The 21,429-nt window shown below is 48.4% G+C and overlaps 1 protein-coding gene and 2 long non-coding RNA genes across 10 annotated transcripts in view; 2 read left to right on the top strand and 1 right to left on the bottom strand.

Annotated features, from left to right (window-relative positions):
- The window catches only part of CRHR1 (corticotropin releasing hormone receptor 1), a 30,584-nt gene extending 25,027 nt beyond the window's left edge, over window positions 1-5,557 (top strand). For all 3 annotated transcript variants that reach the window (XM_064400103.1, XM_064400105.1, XM_064400104.1), the window contains exons 10-13: window positions 713-798; window positions 2,171-2,306; window positions 2,497-2,538; window positions 3,194-5,557. In XM_064400103.1, coding sequence (XP_064256173.1) covers window positions 713-798; window positions 2,171-2,306; window positions 2,497-2,538; window positions 3,194-3,334 — 405 coding nt within the window. In that variant the 3' untranslated portion in view covers window positions 3,335-5,557. The remainder of the gene's footprint in view (window positions 1-712; window positions 799-2,170; window positions 2,307-2,496; window positions 2,539-3,193) is intronic.
- A 2,860-nt stretch (window positions 5,558-8,417) lies between these two features.
- LOC135286871 (uncharacterized) lies at window positions 8,418-16,804 on the bottom strand. Of its 6 annotated transcripts, none has more exons than XR_010350868.1 (5): window positions 16,535-16,804; window positions 14,531-15,257; window positions 13,678-13,766; window positions 10,139-10,285; window positions 8,418-8,556 (listed from the first exon to the last, which is right to left on the bottom strand). It is a non-coding gene; the product is annotated as an uncharacterized LOC135286871 (long non-coding RNA). The 6 variants fall into 6 exon arrangements; XR_010350871.1 differs by having other exon boundaries at window positions 10,139-10,273; XR_010350870.1 differs by having other exon boundaries at window positions 14,540-15,257.
- LOC135286875 (uncharacterized) lies at window positions 15,140-19,809 on the top strand. The gene is made up of 3 exons (XR_010350880.1): window positions 15,140-15,276; window positions 17,843-17,936; window positions 18,693-19,809. It is a non-coding gene; the product is annotated as an uncharacterized LOC135286875 (long non-coding RNA).
- The last annotated feature ends 1,620 nt before the right edge of the window (window positions 19,810-21,429 follow it).

Here is a 21,429-nt window from a genome sequence, read left to right as displayed (position 1 = left end):
ACCTGATCCTGATTCCATTTCTCTGTTCTGGTCCCCAGCTGAGTAGCTGTGTTTGATCCAAGGGTCACATGGATGGGGCTTTGTCTTTTGGGGGTGGACAAAGAAGAGCAGAGGTGGCAGGTCACAAGCTGGGGGTCCATCCTGTGATTGCAGGGGGAAAGCCATGCACAAAGTCCCAAAACTATTCCTTCCTCCTTGCCCAATGCTGAGAAAACTCAAGGGAGTAAAAATCATTGGCATTATGGAATAATTTATCCTGTTTCCCATTTCTTAGCCCTTTAGGCAGTCAGGCCACTACTAATTCCTGTCAATTGTGCTCAGCTCCAAAGACTCCTTCCCCTTCCCTCGTTAGTGATTCAGCAGCCAAGAGAGCGACCAGGCAGACCCTGGATGTGATGGCAGCCACTCTCTACCTTAGATTCTTTCTCTCCCTCTGCTTTTTCACCTTCAGCCATTTCTCTAGCACTTGTCCTTCCTTGGCAATCTCCTGGCATGCCCCGCTACCCTGATCTCCTGACCAAACTCCTAAATCTTATTATTCAAGTGTTTTTTGAAAAGGAAGACATCCTCTCATGGTGCATGGAAGGCAGTAGATCAGGTTCAAGAGGAAACATTCCCATTTCCCCTGGCTCCCCCTTCCCCCACCTTTGCAGAGGAAATGGGAGGAAATACTGAGGGAGCGGACACTAACCAGTGACCCTGTTCCTCCCAGATCAACTTCATCTTTCTATTCAACATTGTCCGAATCCTCATGACTAAGCTCCGAGCTTCAACCACATCAGAGACAATCCAGTACAGGTAAGAGCATGAGTGACCCTTCCAGAAGCCAGCCTAGGAACTGGGCCCTCTCATGATCACTGGGGATGGGAACAGCCCCATTAGCCAGGTAGCAAGGGGATGGGAGCATGGAGAGACAACTAAGAGCATCTCAAATGCTGTTTGGAGGTGCATGGTCATTAAATCTGGGCAGGGAGAGCCTTGTGATGCAGAGTGTGGATGGCTGTTTCTGCCTTTGAAGTGAACTCTTGGGATTTGAGTCTCTTTGCAAAAGCCTGTTCTGGTGGGACCTGATGAGCTCTCCAGGCTGGGAGCTGCAAATCTTGGCATGGAGGTGAGAATTAAATCACTGCTTGACAGAAAAACAAAAGCTGAGGAAGCTGATGAATCGATGCCACCCCAACATCTCCTTGTAAAGAAGAAGACAGTACTCCCACAGCACAAGGCAGCAAGATCCCTCCTTGCCTGTTGGGGAATATTTTGCAGTAAGAGGTGCATGGTCAGAGCAGCTCCCCAGAGTACCTGGAATAGAAGACACTTTGGGCTTCATCATTGCCTATGTCTGGATCATTTTGTGGGCAGGAATTGGGGAATCTCACTGTGTGCCAGGTCAAGAGAAGCCCCTTTTGATGTGGAGGGTGGCTTTTTCAGCTGAGAAAGGAAAAATTCTGGTTCTATTATTGGAAAAGCTACACCAGTGAATGTGCTGTACTGTAGTTTTCCAGCTCCTATCCTTGGTTCCCTCCAGCTCCTTCATGTCATCAGCCCATTTGTGTCGGGACTGTTCTCTCCTCTAAATCTGAGATGCAAAACACGTCCCAGATTCCCTCCCCGCCCAGCTCAGACCCTCCAGGGATGACCATCTACTGTTGGAATATGTCCATTAACAGGGTTTTTAAGCAAAAGGTGATGACTTGGCATTGTTCTTGTCCCCTGATCCAAAGGAATGAGGTGCCAAGCCCAAATCCTTCCCACACTCTCTGTAGCAGCACTGACTTTTCACAAACTGTACTTGTAATCTCATCAAAATATCAAATTAATTACCTGAGTTAAGGTTTTCACAAACTTGTGTTGAAGGGTGTGAATTATTATACCCTCCTTAATTCCTTTTTAATTGAGCTGTAGATCAGCCAAGCAATCATTCTATGCCAGCTCAAGGTCAGGCCTCTGCTCTCCATGGCCCTTTTCTGGGTGGAGAAGCAGAGCAAGGGCCCAGTGCACAAAGCAGCCTAGTCCCTTGGGAACTGCACTGGAAAACAGCCCAGCTTGGCTCTATCCTCCCCTAGTCACTGGTTTTCAAGTCCCAGCAGACCAGTCCAAGCCATGCTGGTGCTGGGAGTGGGATGGGCAGAGTCCTTGTGCCCAGGAGCTCAGGTCCCTGTTTTCTCCCTAGGAAAGCAGTCAAGGCCACACTGGTGCTGCTGCCCTTGCTGGGGATCACCTACATGCTGTTCTTTGTCAACCCCGGGGAGGATGAGATCTCCAGGATAGTCTTCATCTACTTCAACTCCTTTCTGGAGTCTTTCCAGGTAATGGTCCTCCACACTGGCTTCCATCCCAGTCCTCTCACCAAGGGATGTGGAGGAGCCCATCCTGGCTGATGCCTCATCCTGCTTCCGCCCCTTCTGAAACCAGATATCCCCAAACCCCAGAGCTGTTCCAAAGCTCCTGGCTCAGGGGTACCTGTTTGCTGTGACTCTGCTGCTTGTCTCCTTTCAGGGCTTCTTCGTCTCTGTCTTCTACTGCTTCCTGAACAGTGAGGTGAGCGCAGTGGGCTGGGGGTTTTTTTGGGGGTCTACACCCTTCCTTGCAAGCAGACAAGTTCAGCATGAGGCTCCACTGCTGTACAGGGCTTGGAGGGTGCTGGTCCCTAATTCCCCATCTGAAGGTATTTGGTGATCAGAGTTGGTGCTTCACCTCCAGCCCCAGATACATCTACAGCCCCAGATTTTGCCCAGACAAGAAAGGCTGCTGTCTGTCTCCTCCTCTGGAGGAGGAAAATCCACCTCCAAGAACAGATGCTGTCATGGTGCACCTGTGTGATTTGGTGCAGCAGCGCCAAGGGTCCTCCCCATCCCAGGGAAATCCTTCCCCAGGATGAGCCCCATACACATGTGGGTTGCACATGGATGAGGATATCTCCCAGGCTCTGACCCAAAACACAAACAGCAGAAAGCAAAGGAGCTGAGGGTAGAAGTGAATCCTGGGGCCATATTTGGGCAGCTCTTTCCTCTGCCTCCTCCAAATGCTCCCACACCTTTGCTGACTCAGGAAAGTTTACCCTGCATGAACCTGTTTTGTTAGCAAATCACATCTCATTAATCCATTTTTGGCTGGAGGACTGAGGAGAAGGATGGCTGGTGCCTCTGAACAGCCTCTGTGTGATGACCAAATGTCCCTGACTGACCTCACACAGGTGCGATCGGCCGTACGGAAGCGGTGGCACCGGTGGCAGGACAAGCACTCCATCCGTGCCCGCGTGGCGAGGGCCATGTCCATCCCCACCTCCCCGACCCGCGTCAGCTTCCACAGCATCAAGCAGTCCACGGCTGTCTGAGCCGGGAGCGAGAGGCCGCAGCGGGAGCCAGCGTCCCCACTGTGGGGAGCCCCTGGGAGGGGGCACGGCACAGGACCAGCTGTGAGATGGAGAGCAGAGCATGAACTCGCTTGATCATGGGACACCTGCACAGCTCCTGCCCCACGTGCTGGGCAGGCCTGGAGGACAGGACAGCTGAGGTGCTGCTTTGTCATCTCCCTGGCAGCTGTGCGACCTGCTGGCATGGCAGAAAGAGCCAGAAGGACCTGGAGAGGTTGCAGCAGCTTTCTGCTGGGCATGATGTCTCGGGGTTTGGGCATGACTTATCAGGCTTGTCTGCTTTGAGGTGACAGGAAACCAGGACATTGCTGGGACAGTTTATGGGGCTAATTCCGTGGGAAGCTGGGTCAGCCTTCCAGTGAGCACATGCTAGAATGTTGCTGGTGGTGGGGGGAACCCTCTAGAGGAGCCAAAGTCCTGTGTGCTGGAAGGGGATGGATAGAGAGCCCTGGAGTGATTGTTGCTTCATGTGGCTGTGTTTTTGTAGCATTAGGGTTGAGTCCTTCCCCTGTCTTTTGCTGTGTCTCCTGGTGTCCTGTAACTGCTGCTTGGTCTGACTAGGTCATTTCTCATCTTGTCACCAAAGGTGGGGTAAAGCAATGGGGTGGGAGAGGGGAGGTAACTCCCCCTCCCAAGGGGATGGGTCCTAGGGCCTCTGAACAGCCACACAGCGTTGGCTTGATCTGGAGGGAAGCACAGGAATTAGTTAAATTCTCTGGTTCAGCCCAGATGGATCCACAGGTCTCTGCAAAGCCCTGGACCTCAGGCTGACTCTGTCCCTGCTCAGAGGGTGGAAGGTGAGGGAGCCCTGCAGTGGAGCGGTGGCTGAGGTCCCCAAAGGCAGGTACTGCAGAGACAGGCCCTGGCTCTGCCCCCTCCTCCTTGCCCTGCTTTTACCTGGGCAGGTGGGCCCAGTGCCAAAGCTGCTCCTTGCTCTTGTGCAGGGGATGGGACCAAACCATCCCCACGTTGGGGTTAAGTGCCTTGGAGGAGCAGCAGCCTCCTTTCCCTTCCCTCCCTATCTCCCTCCCCATTCTGGGGACTCCAGATTGTCCCCTTGTTCCCCCTCTCTCATTGCCCTCTTCCATGTGGTCACCAAAAGCAGCTGAGCAGAAGAGTGGATTTGCCTTGACCTCTTTGGAGCCACCTTTTCCTTGTCCCATACAAGGTCTGGGGATGCCCAGGCAGAAGACAGATTAAAGCAGGTTTATGGGCTGTCTGCCCTCTGCATTCCAGGGATTTTGGTACTGGGGCCATACAGGGTCTGGTGTGAGCCCCTTCACACTTCTGTGCCTCAGTTTTCCCACTATAAAGAACAGCATAAATGTTTTCTGCCATGGGGAGATTTAAGCATCTTTGAAATTGCAGTATTTTGTGATTTCCTCAGGATATACCACCAGAAAGGAATAAAATCTTGAATCTTTTTATTTAAAGAGAAGCATAGGGAAAAACCTCTGGGGTCTTTCTTCAAACATTTGTGAAATCCAGTAGTTTAGAGCAAATTCCTCCCACCTCCCTCCCATTCTGATTTTCTACCTTCATGTCTACAGTGCAGCAAAACTGGAAATATCCCATTGACTCCAATAATTTGCTGGGAACAGCAACAGTTCCCAGTATGACACAGTGACCACAGCAAGGACCATACCCTGCACATAGGGCACATTTCAGTCTTTGTTCAGGTTCAGCTGCTGCCAACAGTCCCCAAAAGTGCCCCTTCTTCAAAATATGGGTGTGAAAAGACCCCTGGAGTTATGCAACGGGAAAAGTGGCAGCTTCCAGCTCCATGGACACTTTCTGCTGGTGCCCTACAAGGAGTAGACTTGTGTCTTCTGTGTCTTGGTTTCTCTGTTGGGTACTTTGGCAGGAGCTAATAATGATCTGCTGGCAATGGAGAAGGGGAAATGCCCCAGGGAGCTTTTTTCCTCATCCCCGCAAGTGATGTTGCCAAAAAATGATGTCCTACATGTTCAATTTGGTTTTTTCTAGAGTGAGGTCTTTTGGTGGAAAGAAGCTGGAAATTGAAAAACCAAAGAAAGAAACCCAAACAGAAGCATCTGTGTTCACATCACTGTTTTTCCCTTCTCCTCTTGGTGGTCTGCTCCAACTGATGTGACTTTGCTTTCCGTAGCTGGAGTGTGTATTCTCAGTCTTGTTTGATTAAAAATACTTCAATTCCTCTTACAAGGACTTTTGGAGCATGTTTATCTTTTGAAAAGACAACCCTGGCATGGCCCCTCCCCAGTTTCCATGGGATCATCCTCACACTGCAGTGAGCTCAGCATCCCACTGGTCTAGAGCTTTTTTGTCTCTTTTCTACCCCAATTCCATGTGCCCAGAGCATGGAGCGGGCTCTCCACAAAGGTATCTACACCATCTCATCCAAGAGAATCCCACACAGGTTTTCCAGACAAGTACCATCAGGGCTGGAGAAAGTCCTCCAGGTTTTCCCCCTTGCCAGGATTTATTTTACAGAATAAAAATGTAATGTGCTTCACAGCAGGAGGGAGGGCCAATGAAACTTGACTTTCATTTCATACATCAATGTTTACAAGTGAAATTCAGACACAAACAGATTTCTGGTCAAGCTCTTCTGTTGCAGAATTAATTTGTTCATCACACAGAGCCGTGGAGAGCACTGTAATTTAGTAAGCACCATGCACATAAATAATAATTACGGGTTCCTGCTGATTACATGATTGTATTTAAACTTATCAAGTAACTCTGAGATTAATGACCTGCCAATCCAGTGCTCTTGACAAGGCTGAAGCCTCTTGGGATCTTCCTGTGTTAACCCTTTATGTTATCCTGGTACCTTTCAGGGCTGGGAAAAGCAAAATGGGACTCCAAGGATGGGATCTCATGGTGCTATGGGATATCCCAGTGGGATGATGCACAGGAGCTTCTCCAGCACAGTGAGATGGATTTTTATTTAGCTTGTTTATTTGGTTGATGCATTAAACCCACCATGGAGGTTGTCGACAGTCCTGGAGTCACTTCCCACCCTCAGCCCCACCACCTGGGACCAAAGTTTGGGTGCCCTGAGATATATCCCCAGCAAACCAAGGGCCAGCAATGGAGAAAACCTGCCCTGCAGAGCCTGAATGGAGGCAGAGGGAAGCTCGTGATCCTGGTTCCCTGTGGAGGATCTGTGCCTTCATTCTACCTTCCAACTAGGCTGCCCTGCGTAAATATCCCCACTGCCAGAGCCAGGACCTCCCAGTTCCATGGCATGTAAATCAGAGGTTTATGGCTGGTACTAAAGCAAAGCGAGGCTGTCATTCCCCTTCCTTAAACAACACATATCTGTCTGGTTGTCCACATCTTTGGACCATTCCTGGATATTGAACCCTGCTGTGACTTCCCAGGCAGGTAAGGACTCTGGAAAGGGTGGGAGGTTGGGAAGGAGAGGAAATCTTGCTTTACAGCCCAGTGGGTTCAGTTGTGGCTTTCATCACTGTCTGCCCCAAGACGCCTCTCATCTGTGATATGCTGTCCTTTAAGCACTGCTAAACTCCCAAATAAATATTTCATCCTTTAATTCCAATGCCCCCTCCTTCACTGCTCTCTCCAGTGCAAGCCTCACGCTGGTATTTGTCGCCACAGTTGCAGTTAAACGGCTCTCAGACACACGTGGTGGTGGTAGGAGACAGGCAGCTCTGCCACCCTCATGAAAATTTCAAAGGGACATATTTTTCCAGTTTGGGGGAGAACTAAAGATCAGAGACACAAGTGATTCCATGGGAAAGCTCATCTGTTCAGCCACACAGAGAATCCTTGAAGAGCCCCTGGGCTGTACTGAAGGCAGCAGAGGTGTGTGATCACACAGCCTGCTGAATTGGCACCTGCAGAGAGCAGGGATGGGCTAATCCCACAACCAGGAATTCGTGTGCACATCCACAGCTGAGTCTGTTATGAATGAGTCTGTTATGTCCATCCTCCCAGCTGGTGCCCTCATCCCGAGAGATGTGCACCAAGGACTGTCCAGGTTTTCCAGGTTTGCTTGGAAATAGTTGCAGTCTCCAACCACCTGCTCCCAGGAGAGCCTCTGCAAGCCCCATGGCTGAGATCCCTGGCCCTGCCCTCCTCCCTGTCAGGCAAAATTTTCAATGGTAAAGTTACCTTTAGGCTGCTGAAATCAGTTTCTGAGCCTCCTGCTTACTGTGGAAACTGAGGCACAAATTTGCTATGGATTTTGGGAAATACTGAGCTCTGCTGGCTGAGCAACATCCTGACAGGCACCTCTGCTGCAGAGCATCCTCTAGCCCCAGAGCATCCTCCATCCAGGTCTGAGACCTGTTTCAAGAGACATCAGTGTGAGGTGGGCTTGGGACCTTTCTCAGCAGCTCAGAGCCTCCTTCTGCCCCCAGGAAATGTCCCCACCATCCCACCCTGATCCAGCCAACCCCACCAAACATGACTGCTGTCTGTTCTGAGCTTCCACTTCCAGCCAGCTGGCTGATGTATCCAGGTGCCCTGCCAGACCCTAATTTTGGGTGCAGCAGGAGAAGGGTCACAACTTCCCTCACTCAGCACGGTACCCACAGGCTCAGTACCCAGTGGGCCCAATGCAGATGCTTGAGATCCAGATGCCCATGTCCTCTCCTGGTCCTTGGCTGCTTCATTTTCTGCCTCCCCATTATTCATGGAGGCAAATCACCGAGGACCTGTCCCTGCCTGCCCTTCTCAGCACATGGTGTTGGTGACATAGCTGTCAAAGTCCAGCCAGCAAAACGTCTTTGGGATTTGTATGCTGAGTGTGGCTGACCTCCAAACACGAGGTGTCAGAGCCCCTGGCTCAATCCCAAAGGATCTTCTCTGACTGCCAGGAGCTATTAACATCTCTCTCCTTCCAGAAGGATGTCAGCTTTGTTTGGGATGAAACCAGCCTTTGGAGGAGCAGATGATCCAGTGATGCTGCAACCAGTAGGGTCTCCTGACCTCTGCTTGCAGCTGTGGGCATGCCAGGTGAGGTCTTGGAGGGTGGATGAAGCTCTTCCTGCAGTGGGATAGCTGGAGAGTCCCAAGGAGCTGGTGGCTCTGAAGAATCCTGCGGGGATGTGAAATACAGGGCAAAAAGGGTAGCCCTGGGTTAAGCACTTCCAGTAATCCCAACAGCAGAGGAACAATTATTGGCACAGCAGGAGCCAGAGAGCCGGAGAAACACAAACAGGGAAAACTGCAGCCTAGGAATGAAACACACAAGCACAGAAGCAGGATCTTAGTACAAGTCAGGAAAAAGCAGTGTGATTCTGCCAGCTAGTTCAAAAGGAAAATAGGATGAGATATTCAGGAACAGCCTTGGATCATAGGCAAGAATATTAGAGTTTGATTGGAGTTTGAGTGACATTCCATCCACCCAAGCCAGAGTAATAGAATGCTCATGTTTCTGATTAAAATTATTTGGGTGGCTAAAAGGAGCTATATTTTAATGCATTAGTGGTTAAGGTGTGTTTAGAGGCTGCACATTGAGTTATAATAAATAAGCACATAAAATTTTTTTCCTCTGGGGAATGTCCTGCCCCATTTGCATGCAGGGAGTGCATTCCATCCAGGGAATGCCGTGTCCAGCTTTGGAGACCCCAAGAAAGGAAGGACATGGAGCCTTCTGCAGTGATTCCAGAGTTCCAGAGGAGGCCATAGAGATGCTTCTCTACTCTGGAGACACGCAAGAAGAGCTGGGGTTGTTTATCTGAAGAAGGCTCTAGGGAGACTTTAGAGCCCCTTCAGGTGCCCAAAGGGGCTCCAGAAGAGTTGGAGAGGGAGGACAAGGGCCTGGAGTATGAGGAAAACGGAGAATGGCTTTCCATTGCCAGAACTGAAGTTTGACACATAAATCACAGACTGGATCAAAGTGCATCTCACCCACTTCAGGAGCAGTCCCACTGCTTCCACCCAAGATCTGGTGCTCCCAACATAACTGAGTCCACCTTGATGGTGGTCCCCAGCTCCTTAGCAAAACTTTCATTAGCTTCCTTGTTTCTTTGGTCAGGAGGGTTCTAACTCCTTTTCACCTTGTTGTTAGCCCTTGCACACAAACCCAACCTTAAAAGGGATAAACCCCACATATTTTAATTCAGATCAGCTTACAAAGGCTTCATTCATCTCTTTTGACCCCCAGGGTAAAACTTTAGTCTTAAATAATTAATTCTGCTTGGTTAGGTTTGTTTTTTTCCAAAGGAGATTAATTTCCTGCCGCTAAATTTCCCACCTGTGTGTAATACCCATGTTTTTCCATTTCTTTTTCCAAAAGCAGTGCCCCCACACACAGTGTGATAGCAAGGAACAAAACCTAGCCCAGTCCCCAGAGATTTTTTTCCTATAGAAGTTGCAACTCAGGCATGGTACACCTAAATCGTGTGGGGAGCTTTGAAGGCCCTGGCATAGCCCAAATCATCATAAATCCCAACCTGGCAAAACAAGGCATGAGTCAAGCACTGCTGGAGAGGAGGACGTGTGGAGCCAGTGCCATGGCAAACAAGGGAAATCTATGCAAAATGGGAAGCAATTAAAAGAGAATCAACCAGGCTGCAGGAGGAGAAAATTGCTTCTTTCAAACCATCTTGATTATAGGGCTGCAAAGGCCCAGAGCTCCCATGGCTTATCACCAGTATGAATAGATGAAAAGGTTGTTAATCAGGATTGTCAGAAGCTCTCCCAAAACCAAACATTCTCACTGAAATGAGGGCTGCCAGGGAACTTTGATGTTCCACAGCTTCCTCTGCTCAGCCCTCACCTATGAATGTGCTGGTCAGAAGAGGCCAGTACCTTTTGTCTTTCCAGAAAAGGGCTGGGGATTTCACACTGGTAGTTGGGAAGGTGGCACCTCTGGTGGAGCTGGATGGAAATGGACTCTCCATAGCCTGTCTGCATCTCACACAGCCTTTCTCCTTCCCTGATAACCTGAAAGGCCAACTGTGAGAAAATGCTCCTCACTTTCAGAAATTTAGAAAGGTTTATTAAACCTTATCAAAAATACAACAGAAGACTGAATAGACAAAATATTATGGTGCTGGCAGCAAAGGATTTTTCCCACCATGTGCTCAACCACACAATGGAAGTTTCACCCTTTAACCTTTTAACCCCTCCCAAAGTTCTGTCCATCAACTCCTTCTTCGCTGTCCAGTGGTGGAGATCACTTCCTTAAATCTTCATTGGAGGTCAAGTGTTGCCATAGTGACAAGCCCACCCTCCCAAATATCCCAAACCCAGGCTGTCCCTTGATAACAACACAAGGGGGTATAACATAACTATAAATCTAAAAAACTTAACATATATACATGATATTTGTCTGTTAATTGTGAGAGTCAGTCATCACATTACTCATCTATCATACCAGCGGTGTTGGTGATGTGGGGAGGAGTTTGTCAAGACTCCAAAAGCCAAGCTGTGACATGGGCTGATATCTTGCCAAGGTGGGATGGGGCCAAGGTATGGCTGGGAGTGGGCAGATGTGATTCCTTTCCATGTCCACCCTCATCCTGCCTTGGCAGTGACTGCATGGACAGTCACAAGGAGAATACAAGGCTTAGAAAAGGACCTGTGTCCAGCCAAAATGAGATTTGGTCCTCTGATCTCCTAAAAGGATAAATCCCATCTCCGCATCCTGCAGCTCTGGGAAGCAGCTGGGACACCCCTCATCAGCTCCCTGAAACAGCTCTGGGAGTTTGAAGCAAGAAGGGAGGGTGGGAAATTGCTTTCTATTGCAGCTAAAATAAGCAAGGAGCAGGTGGGGGTGCACAGCCAGGGCTGCACATAGAAACCAGCCTGTCCAGTGCCTGGGGAGGGGACTATGAGCTGTCTCCTTTCACTGAGCTCAGATAAACCCTGAAACAGGCACCGTGTCGTGCTCAGCAGCTGAGCTGCAGCTGCCTCGGTGCCAATTACATACTTTTGCTAATGCCACCGTGCTAATTGCATTAATGAGACACTAATCACACACCTAACGGATATAAACGGGAGCTAATTGCTCTACAGTGACACCGTGCTCCATGCAGAGCTGTCCATCCCTGCAAAGAGCAGCTGTTCCTGCAAGCATCCTGCTGCTCCCAGGAACGTTCAGTTGGCAGCCACAGGGCTCTCCCAGCACCCGAGCCACCACACCGGGTGAGACATGGGGCTAGGAATTAGAGGGGTATTGATTAGAAATAGATATTTAGATTAAATATTGTTTAATATTTGCTGCATTTTACTGTGCTAACTGCCTGTAAAGGGAAGACAGGGTGTACATGTAAAAGCAATATGAAAGAATGCAAGGATGTGTGATAAGGGAAGGATGATATTCATCAAAACAGGACAAAGTTACAAGGTGATAACAAGGCTCCTCTGGACCCCCCAACCAGATCCAACCAAGCTCATGGTTTGGACTGTGACCAAAGGATCAGTAAGCATGGGCAAGGAGACAGGGTGAGAAGGTAACTCTGATGAAGACTACCCTCAAGAATCCCCAAGAAAACCACCAGAGACAAGTATGAGGGCACAACGGTCTGATAAGATAATTAACAAACAAAGTGGGACAAGGTGGAACCAGGAAATGAATATGCATAAATGTACTGCAAAACCTAATGTATATGTAACATTCTAGAGGATAAAAAAGAACGCTGAGAGCAAGTAGGTGCACATGCCTTTGTGGAGGTGTCCCACATGCGTCCAGCCGAAAATACATACCTACTTTATAACTCACTTTGTCTTTGAGTTTTAGAGTCTTTCCATGTATCATGGCCATATCTGCTTCTAAACCTCAGCGGGAATAGCCCCTTCAAGATCCATCTCATTCTTTCTGAGGCAAATTAAGCCTCTTGTATGGTGGGGAGATGTGTTCAGGTGGCAGAGGTGTCTGGCTCTATGTCCAGATCACCCACGGTGAAGGGGTCTGCCACTATCCATTGGGGGGGATCTTGCCCTTCTCCTGGGCCACCCTGGGTATGACTAAAGGCTGCGGGTCCACTCTGGGGACACACAGGATGCCTGGCAAGAGGGTAGGAAATGGGTTATTCCTGCCTGGGTGGAGCAAGCAGGAGCTGGGGAAGGCACTGACCCAGCTAAGGGGCTGCTCAGGTGCTGCAGGGCTGTTTTTGCACCGTTTTCCTATTTCTCATGGCTGGTCCCATGGCTGCACTTCACAGCCACTTGCTAACACCCATCCCTCAGGCTCCCCCAGCTCCCTGCCTTTGGCACATGGAAACTAAGCTTTCTCACGGCTTCAACCACAGCTCCTCTTCCCAAAGCGTATTACAGCCCAGTGCTAAACAGGAAGGACATGCAGGTGCCTTCCCCGCAGGCTCTGTGGCCTTCTGTCCTTGCTGGAGGATAATTATTGCTTCTTGACTTGCTCCTGTGACAAACTACAGTGGCAGTGGCACAGCGAGGGCAGCAGAGCAGGAGCAGGATGCAGCTGGGTGCCCTGGCTTCAAAATCCAGCCTCAAGCATTTCAGTCACCCTCGCACGGTTTGGGATGAGTTTAAACCCTTGTCCCTAACCATAGCACTGCACTAACAAGGGGCAGGTCACTCAGGGGCTGTCTCTTGTTACAGCCCAATAAAGCAGAGCCGTCCTCGAAATACCCTTAACTCTGACCCTGATTCTGTTCAGGACCATAGTCTTTGAGAAAGTAAAATGTGTCTGGGAAGAGGCAAAAACTGGATTCAGAGGCAAATTTTTTCAGTTAATTGGAGAGCCTGTTTAGCGGGTAGGCTAAAATCTTCTGGAGGCAAAGGTGCATAGAGCAAGGCACTGGACAAATCTCTTCCCGGGGCATGTGGCACAAATAAAGGTTGGATGTATTATAACAAACCATGAGCAAGAGGCGGATAATCCTCTGTGCCACTGGAAATGAAACACACATTGTTCTCTGCAACCTTCCCCCGGCAGAGCCTGAGCCAGCAGCTCTGCACCACTGCGGGCAGAGCTGCAAAGCAGCTGCGGGGAAAAGCCCGGCTGGGCTCTCCCCGCGCTTGGAGAGAGCGATTGCTCAGTGTGAGAGGAATCTTAATGGCACAGGAGGCAGCTGCGGCAGCTGAGTTTATCACCTCAGCAGTCGCTCACAGGCAGCACAGGGCTGGAACTGCAGGAAGGGGTGCAGGAAGGGGTGCGGGCAGTGCTCGCAGGGCACAGAGGGTGCAGAGTCAGTGGCTCTCCTCATTGCAATGCTCAGGGCATGAACAGTGTCATGGGCTCCTGAAAACAAGACACGACACCGCTTTCCAAGTTTTTGCTGCAATAAGGTGGTGCAGCCTCACACTGATTTGGCAAATTTGGCCAGAAGCCACAGTCTAGAGTTGCCCAGCTGCACAAGTCAAAAACATACCTGGGATTCAAATGGTGGAGGAGGAAGTCATAGAATCCTAGAATACCAGAATGGTACTGGGTTGAAAGGTTCCACACAGTTCCATACCCCTGCCATGGGAAGAGACACAATGGGTTGGGGTTTAGAATTTCCTCCTTTTGTTTTCTCGGGGAATATCTCCCATTTTTGTTGCTAAGAAACAATAACGATTGGTACTTAAGAGAGACAAAAGAAGTAACTAAGGAGAAGGGACAGCAGTCCAGCTGGCTTTACTGCGGGGGCTGAGGAGTTTCTACCGGAAGGACAAAGTTACCGAGAATTGGGCTGGGGAGAAAGGGGCTAGGCACAGCCCCTAGGCATCCTGTGCTCTCGGCAGTCAGAGGGGAGAGAGGCTGCGGTCGTTGTGGGGAGAATTTGTTACCACTGCGGGGGTCCTGCTGTCTTTCTTGCACCGTGAGCAGCGCCCGTGTCACCTCACCAGAGGACCCTTCGCCATCTGGTGGAGTGCCTCAGAGGAAACCCCGGGATCCCTGAGCCCCTTTCCCGTCCCAGGAGCCTCTCTCTGCCATGTTCGGGAACCGGGCTGTTAAAAATAGGTTAGAAACTGTAGTAAAATAGTTGATAGTTGTTAAGCATGTACTGTTAGTTTGGCTGTTATGTAGTAAAAGCGGTTAAAAGGATTAAAGTTATAAGAAATAAGGTACTCAGTGTACCGTATTAGACCTAAGTAAAGTGCATTACCCCCCAAGGGAAACGAGCCAGCCTGGACAGAACTGCAAGGGCCAATCAAGCGCCTTAAACCTTCATGCAAATGAAGGATCCAAAAAGAAGCCAATACAAAGGGACAAAAACAGGGTAAAAAGGGGCTTCGGACCCACTGAACCTGTGCCGCTCCACCTGGAACATCAGGGACATCGCTGCTGAAGCAGATCGCGCCGGCGCTGCAGCATCCTCGACGGGATCGCTCCTGCTCGGCCCGCGGGCCCCCTTGCTTTAGGCCTTTATTTTATTATAATAAATGCTGAAATCACTTTAGTGCCGGGAGCGTTCTCTCATTTATAACAGGGGTGCCCCTGCCCAGCTCTTCCGTCGCTTTGCCGGTGCTCCGGGCTTTTTGGTGCGCTGTAGCTCCGCACGCCCTGGGACACTCCACTCGCGGTTCCAGCTCCAGCTGCAGAGTTTCTGATACATCTCGTCTACGGGATGTTTGCTCATTCCTGCCGTTCCATCTTGCTGCTTCCGAAGGTCCTGCTGGGGCACCAGGATCGGCTGCCCCTGGGAGGTTTGTTTTTTGAGGCAATTTTATGATAATGCTTCATTCCCTTATAATCTGCTTTATGCCCAGAAATGGGTCCTGTAACTTTAAGCTAGGTCTGGAAGAGGGAGGGAGCTGGGCACAGTTTGTGTTCAAGCTCTCACACTCTCCCGTGCTCAGCCTTGCAGCAGAGAGGGAGTTACATTCTTTGCTTTTAGCTAGCTTCTCCTTGTTAGCTGAGGCAAGACATTTTCCTGGACTGCATACTGCAATCCTCCGGTGACTTCTGTGGCTTCTTCTGGAACTCTTCAGCTTCAGCTCCGAAAACCAGGCCATAGGTGGGAGCCTTGTGGGAGATAGTAAAGGTAAGAATACTTCCAGAAAACTGTAAAAGCAGGCCTTAGAAACAGAAAGAGCAGAAAACTTAGAGCCAGCTGCAGCTGCAAAGTCTGAAAGTAGAAAAGTTACAATAGTATAATAAGCAAGGACATGAAACAATAGCTTGAGTTTTAGGCTTGGCTAAGATAGACCTTAAGACTGCAGAAAAATATGCTTAGCATATTTGAAAAATATGCTTAGCAAGATCGTAGAAGGTTTTTAGCTTAATAATGAAGTAATGTGTATTGTTAATAGAAAGCAGACCAGCAAGCATTGTGTGAAGCAAGTATATGTGTGCTTTTAGTGATTGGCTAGAACAACTGTCTGTAAGGTTTAGCAATATGCTATTGGCTAGAAAGTTTTTTAAATGCTCTGTAACAAATCTTTGGCTGCTGCTGGCAGGACGTGAGCTTTTACCATCTTCCAATTGTCTTAACAATGTAATGAGGCTGATGCTGCAGCTGTTATAGATGTGAGATTATTGGCTCTCACAATTAAGGGATGAGTATTGTGTGAATAGTAAGAGAAGATTTATTGATGTACAGTATTGTTATTGTAGTTTAAATGTCCTCTGCTCTCCCCATAATTCCCTTTCCCCCCTCCCAGACAGCCTGGGTTTCTAGGATAGGTAAGAAGAAGGTGTGCATATGTGCCCCTTGCATGGGGCAGCTGGGAATGGAAAAGCTTGTTGCAAGAAAGCAGTCTCCACCGATAAATGGCAAAGAAAAGCTGACTGACACACTTCGGGAGGGGCCAGGGTTGGCTGATGCAACCCACAGGAGTATAAAAGGCAAAGCATCCATCTTGAAGATGAGCCAGCCACGTGGTAGGCAACCACAAGGGAAGCTCCCAGGCCTGTTTTTCCTTATTTAGTCCTTTTGTTGTATTTTTGTTAAGGTTTAATAAACCCTTTAAATTTTTTAAGTGAGCAGTCATTTCTCACAGCAATAAAGCTCAAGGAACATATCCTAGCAGTCCCGTCTCATTCATGAAAAACCCCAACACAAGCCTGACTGCGGACTGGCGGGGCAGTGCGGGACACCACATCTCAGTTCTGGACCCTGGGGGAGGTCACCTAAAGAAAGAACTCTGAATCCACCAGCTTTCTCTGCGACGAGGAGGTTCAACACTATTAATTTTTTTCCCATGTGCCCTGCAGGCACTCTGTCTGTTCAATAAACAGGATTTTTCACTTCCCTCCAAGATTCCTTTCATATTGGCTGGGGAGAGAATGCCAAAACCTACCTTCTGTATAGAAGATGTTCATTCCAGAGAATTTTCCTTCTAAAACTGTCTCAAAACCGAGACATTTGTAAAGCAAGCCCTTTTTCTGCCCCTTCTCGTCTTGGCCAAGCCGCCATTACCATGTGGGCCCTGAGCCGCGCCACAGCGCCCCCTGCTGGAGTGGGGGAATCATCGCACCCGCCCTGCCCGGCCGGGAGCCAGCAGCGCCCCCACTGGCTGTGCCCGGAACTGCACCAAGGGAAATACAATGAGCAAGGAAGAGACTATTGGATTTCCTGGTTTTGTTATTTCTTTTGGTTGTTGTTGTTTGTTTGCCTTGTTATACATATACATACTACTAAAGAATTCTTATTCCTTTTCCTATAGCTTTGCCTGAATGCTCCTTAATTTCAAAGTTACAATAATGCAGAGGGAGGGGGGTCATATTCTTTATTCCAAGGGAGGTTCCCGCCTTCCTTGGAAGACACCTGTCTTTCAAACCAAGACACCTTGCATTAGACTAAATTTCTCAGTCAAGTAAAAGTGTTTCTTTACCCCCTTCCCTGTCACTTACTCTGTTCTTGGATTAGGAATTCCTCAGCGGATGAGAGCTGATGAGAGTCCAAGAAAATGCAAAACAAGCCTAACCTAAAAAAAGGCTTTGAAAGTGGCAAGAAAATTAATCCACAAACACCAGACAGTTATATTCAAAAAGGAGACAGAGGAATTCTGTAACTTTATTTGAATAAAGGGAGAGGCCGTGGGGCATTTCCCATGGGGTCTCTCAAATTACTAGAGGATGCAGCTTCCTGTTTATCCTAACTTCCCAGTCACATTTCCCTCTCTCCTTCCCCATTACCTGAGGTACTTGAGATGTATAGAATTCCTACTTTCTAATGTGGACCCACCCATCTTTTTCTTTGTATCTCTGTTCTTTTTCTCTAACTCCAGGAATTTAGCATGGCCTTGGGTAAGCAACAGTCTGTATCAATTAGTGGAATTCCTATTAAATTTATGGTTCCACCCATTGCTTCTTTCACATATCAGTATCTGGGTTTATCTACAAGCAGGCCCACATTTTGTTTGTAAAGACACTTCCCTCTCATTCCTTTTAAAAGTAAATTTCCATCCAAATCAGTCTTCTGGGAGGGATCCACATCATGCAATTTAGAAATATCACAGCAAAATATTTCAAGCTTGAAGGACAAAATAAAAGTCGTTCTGGATTTTAGGGAAGACTGACAAATTCCACCAAAAGTCCTACATACATCAGTGCGTGCCAGCACTGCTCATAACACAAAATGCTTTTGTCTGAATTCCTATTTTCAGGCTGGGACAGACATTTCCAGCAGGTACAACCTGGGCAGATCAGCTGCATTTCCCTCAGAGGAGCATTATTTATATTCCCATCTGTTAAATCTTCGTGAGTATACCACATTGTGACCTCTCTTTAAGGAAGGGGCTGCATTTCATTAGCCAGGGCAAAGCACTCAGCTTGCAAAGGAAAATCAATACCTGTCATCTGTATTTATGTATAAGCCTTTATTAATGGGGACTTTGCAGTTGAGCTGATGTTCTCTGTGTCTGTCCCTAATACCCCCTGCTCTGCTGGCTCTCCCTGCTCTACTCAATAGCCAATCCTGTTTCCAAAGAGATGCACTTTAAAAAGCATCTGCACCACTTCCTTTACCCAAGGGAGTGGAGCTTTTTCAGCAGTTCAATAATATTCATGTACAATATAATATTATACAATCATATCCTTTGATGCCATGGCCAGCTTGATGGTGTTTCTCTTTTCACCATCATCTTTTTCCTATACGATAAAAGGAAAAAAATAGTCAGGGCTCATAAAAAACACTCAGTCAAATATATAATTTTTGCATTTTGGGATTGATTACTGTTTTCTTTGTTAATAAATTATTTCTTTCTTGTTTTTCTTTCCCACTGGAAAATCAAAAGCCCAAGCAATACTTTATTGACAAAGTGTCCAGCTTTCAGTTGTTGAAAACCTGTGAAGTTTTGGCCTGGAACCAAAATCATGAAAGTATTTCCAAGGAGTATTTTCAATCCTCAAAACTCTTTTTAGTATTTAATGTTTTCAGTTAAGATTTATTTTTAAAAAGTCCTAGAGCAGATGTAGTCTGGGAGGGGGTTGTACATTCATCGCCTCTGTCTACAGGTTGTGTGTTCTCATGGCTGTGGCAGGGTGAGAGCTGAGGATCCCTGGCACGTTCTTCCACATCCCAGTTTGTCCTGCACCCTAACTTATGGGTTAACTTGAAGCTCTGAGCTGGTTTCACATTCCCTAAGCCCAAGAAGGGATCTCAAGATGGGACATATTGGCAAGGCATCTGTTTTGGCTAGCAGCAATGCACAAGTGGAGGCACCTTCCTAGCATGGCATCTCTCCACAGCAGCAGTAAAAAACAATTTCAAAAGTGAAAAAAAAAATTAAAAATTCAATGGGAAGAGAGAAATGCAGAGACTGGAGTGTCTTCTCCCTGCAGCTCAGCTGGGCCTGCCTTTCCCCCATGGTTCCTGATAATGTTTTGAAGTCCTGGATGCTCCTGGCCACATCTGGATTCTCTTTCTCTCTTCACTCATTCACTGCCCAAGAGTGGACTTAACCTGCGGAGTTGCTGTTTTCCCTGTGAAGAATTACTTTATTTAAACACCCTCATTCCTTGATCCTCTCCATCTCTCCAATCCTTCCCCTGCAAAAATAAAGCAGGGGATGGAAGCCACTGTTGGCACCAAGCTTGGCATGCATGGAAAAATGGGCCATAGCAGCTGTGAGAACCTCAATTACCTTCAAATGGAAAATTAATGACTGAACCTCAGTGTCTCAGAGCTGGAGAGATTTTCTTCTCATTTACTCAAAACTAAAAAGGAGAGCCAAGGTGAGGTTTGCTCATATGGATCCTTGAGGAAATTGATATGCAAGGGACTTCTCACTGTGTTGCTTTCCATGAAAGGAATTTCTCTGCAAATATTGAATGCTGGGAAAGTCATGGAGGTGTGACCACATTCCCTTTTTCTCTATTAAATTGTTTTCACCTCCATTAAAATTAAAACAAAATTAGGAGGTTTAATTCATCTGGAAAACTCCCTTCTGATCCTTTCAATTGAAGGAAAATTGCTGGTGAAGTCCCTCATTCATGGAGGAAGAGCTGGAGGGAGATTCAAGGCATGCCATGCTCCTCTCTGGGGCATATTCATGCCACACCAATGCACCTCTGCACTAATCAGAGGGTTTCCCAAGAGAGTGGCAGCTCTGCTGTGTCCTGTGTCACTTACTGTCCTGTGTCATTGCAGCAGCTCCTGCTGCAGTGGGGTGGGGGGCAGGGGGGTGGGTGGACGGGAGAGGGGAAATGCAGCTTCTGGATGATCCTGAAGCATCACCAGAAATCACAGAATCATGAAATACCCTGAGTTGGAAGGAACCCACAAGGATCACTGAGTCAAACACTTGGCCCTGCACAGACATCCCAACAATGCCACCCTGTGCATCCCTGGGTCCAAATGCTCTTGGAGCTCTGGCAGCCTCAGGGCTGTGACCATTCCCTGGGGAGCCTGGGCAGTGCCCAGCACCCTCTGGGGAAAAACCTTTTCCTGATATCCAGCCTAAACTTCCCCTGATGCAGCTCCAAGACCAAGCTCCCACTGAAAGAGCAGCAGCCAGGATAGCACAGGGATGATGTGCACCAGTACAGGCAACTGCTTGAGGATAAAGGAATAAATAGGAGAAAATACCTTCCCAGTGCAAAGCTGCTCATCCTGAGTGGAAGTGCTTGTGTTGCCAGGCTCTCCTGGCTGTGACAGCTCCAGGGAGATGAATACACAGAAAAACCACAGCACTGTGACACTTTTATATCCAGGGCTGCCTCTGAGAGACACAAAACTGGTGTCAGGCTCAAAATGAGAAACAAGAGGCCAGGCTGGCTGCTGACCTGCAGCAGCTGAACACCAACAGCTGGACTTCTGCCAGAGGAGCCAGGCACCTGCTCATTTTTCAAAGCACTGGATACATTGACACATCTCGGTGAGTTTAGGCAGCTCAGACAGCTCCTCTCACTGCTTTGGGGAGAGAAGGGCACAGATAAAGGAGAATCCCAGTCCTGGAGGCTTTCACTGCACTGTAATTCCATCACACAGGCAGGATGAGCACTCATTGATGGAAATTAATGTCTGGAGTATTTATTGCTGCCACAGCTAGATGGGCTCTGTGTGAAGCATCCTTCCTCATAACACTACATTTGGGAATGCCTGAGTGACTCACAGAGCAAAGGAGGGAGGCCTGGGATGGAATAGAAACTTAGGAGAGGTAGCAGCAAATCCAGGGGGAACTTAGAGATGACAGAAATTTCAGAAGGGCTGAAAAGGAGTCAGCAAGGAGACTTTTGGAGAACTGGAGTGGGATCAGATGGGATTTCCCCATAAGATTGCGACCAGCTGCAGTTTTACACAGCTCCTCCTGCATCCCGGGTAATCCATTTACTCTGTGTGGAATAATCAGGTTTTCTGTCTTCATTAAGATGCAAAGACCATCTCCATGAAGTCACTCCAGCTTGGTAGGAAGCTCTTGGGAGAGCCCTGCCTGCACACTTGTAAAATTAAAGGCATCACATTAATTCAGCATGCTGACTGCTGGGGAGGGCATCGGATGCTCACACCCACGTCCAGCCCTGCGCAGTGCAAGACCCTCCACATCAGCAGCATCACTTTTGGCCACTTGGTTTGCTCTCAGTGGTGGCTGCCTGAGGATGGTGCCTCTGAGAAAGACCAGCCTGGTCCCTGGAGTGCAGCTGGAGCATTACCACCCCAGCCACATGGCAGGGTGTCATCTGGAAAAGTCAAGATTATTTGAGAGCATCTCCACCAGCAAAAAAAGTAGGGCAGGTGGTTTGGTACTTGCAG

Source organism: Passer domesticus, chromosome 27, assembly GCF_036417665.1.
Source record: "Passer domesticus isolate bPasDom1 chromosome 27, bPasDom1.hap1, whole genome shotgun sequence".
NCBI classification, from domain to species: domain Eukaryota; kingdom Metazoa; phylum Chordata; class Aves; order Passeriformes; family Passeridae; genus Passer; species Passer domesticus.
The sequence above is the reverse complement of the archived record's forward strand: the minus strand, read 5'-3'. Positions and strand labels throughout refer to the sequence as shown.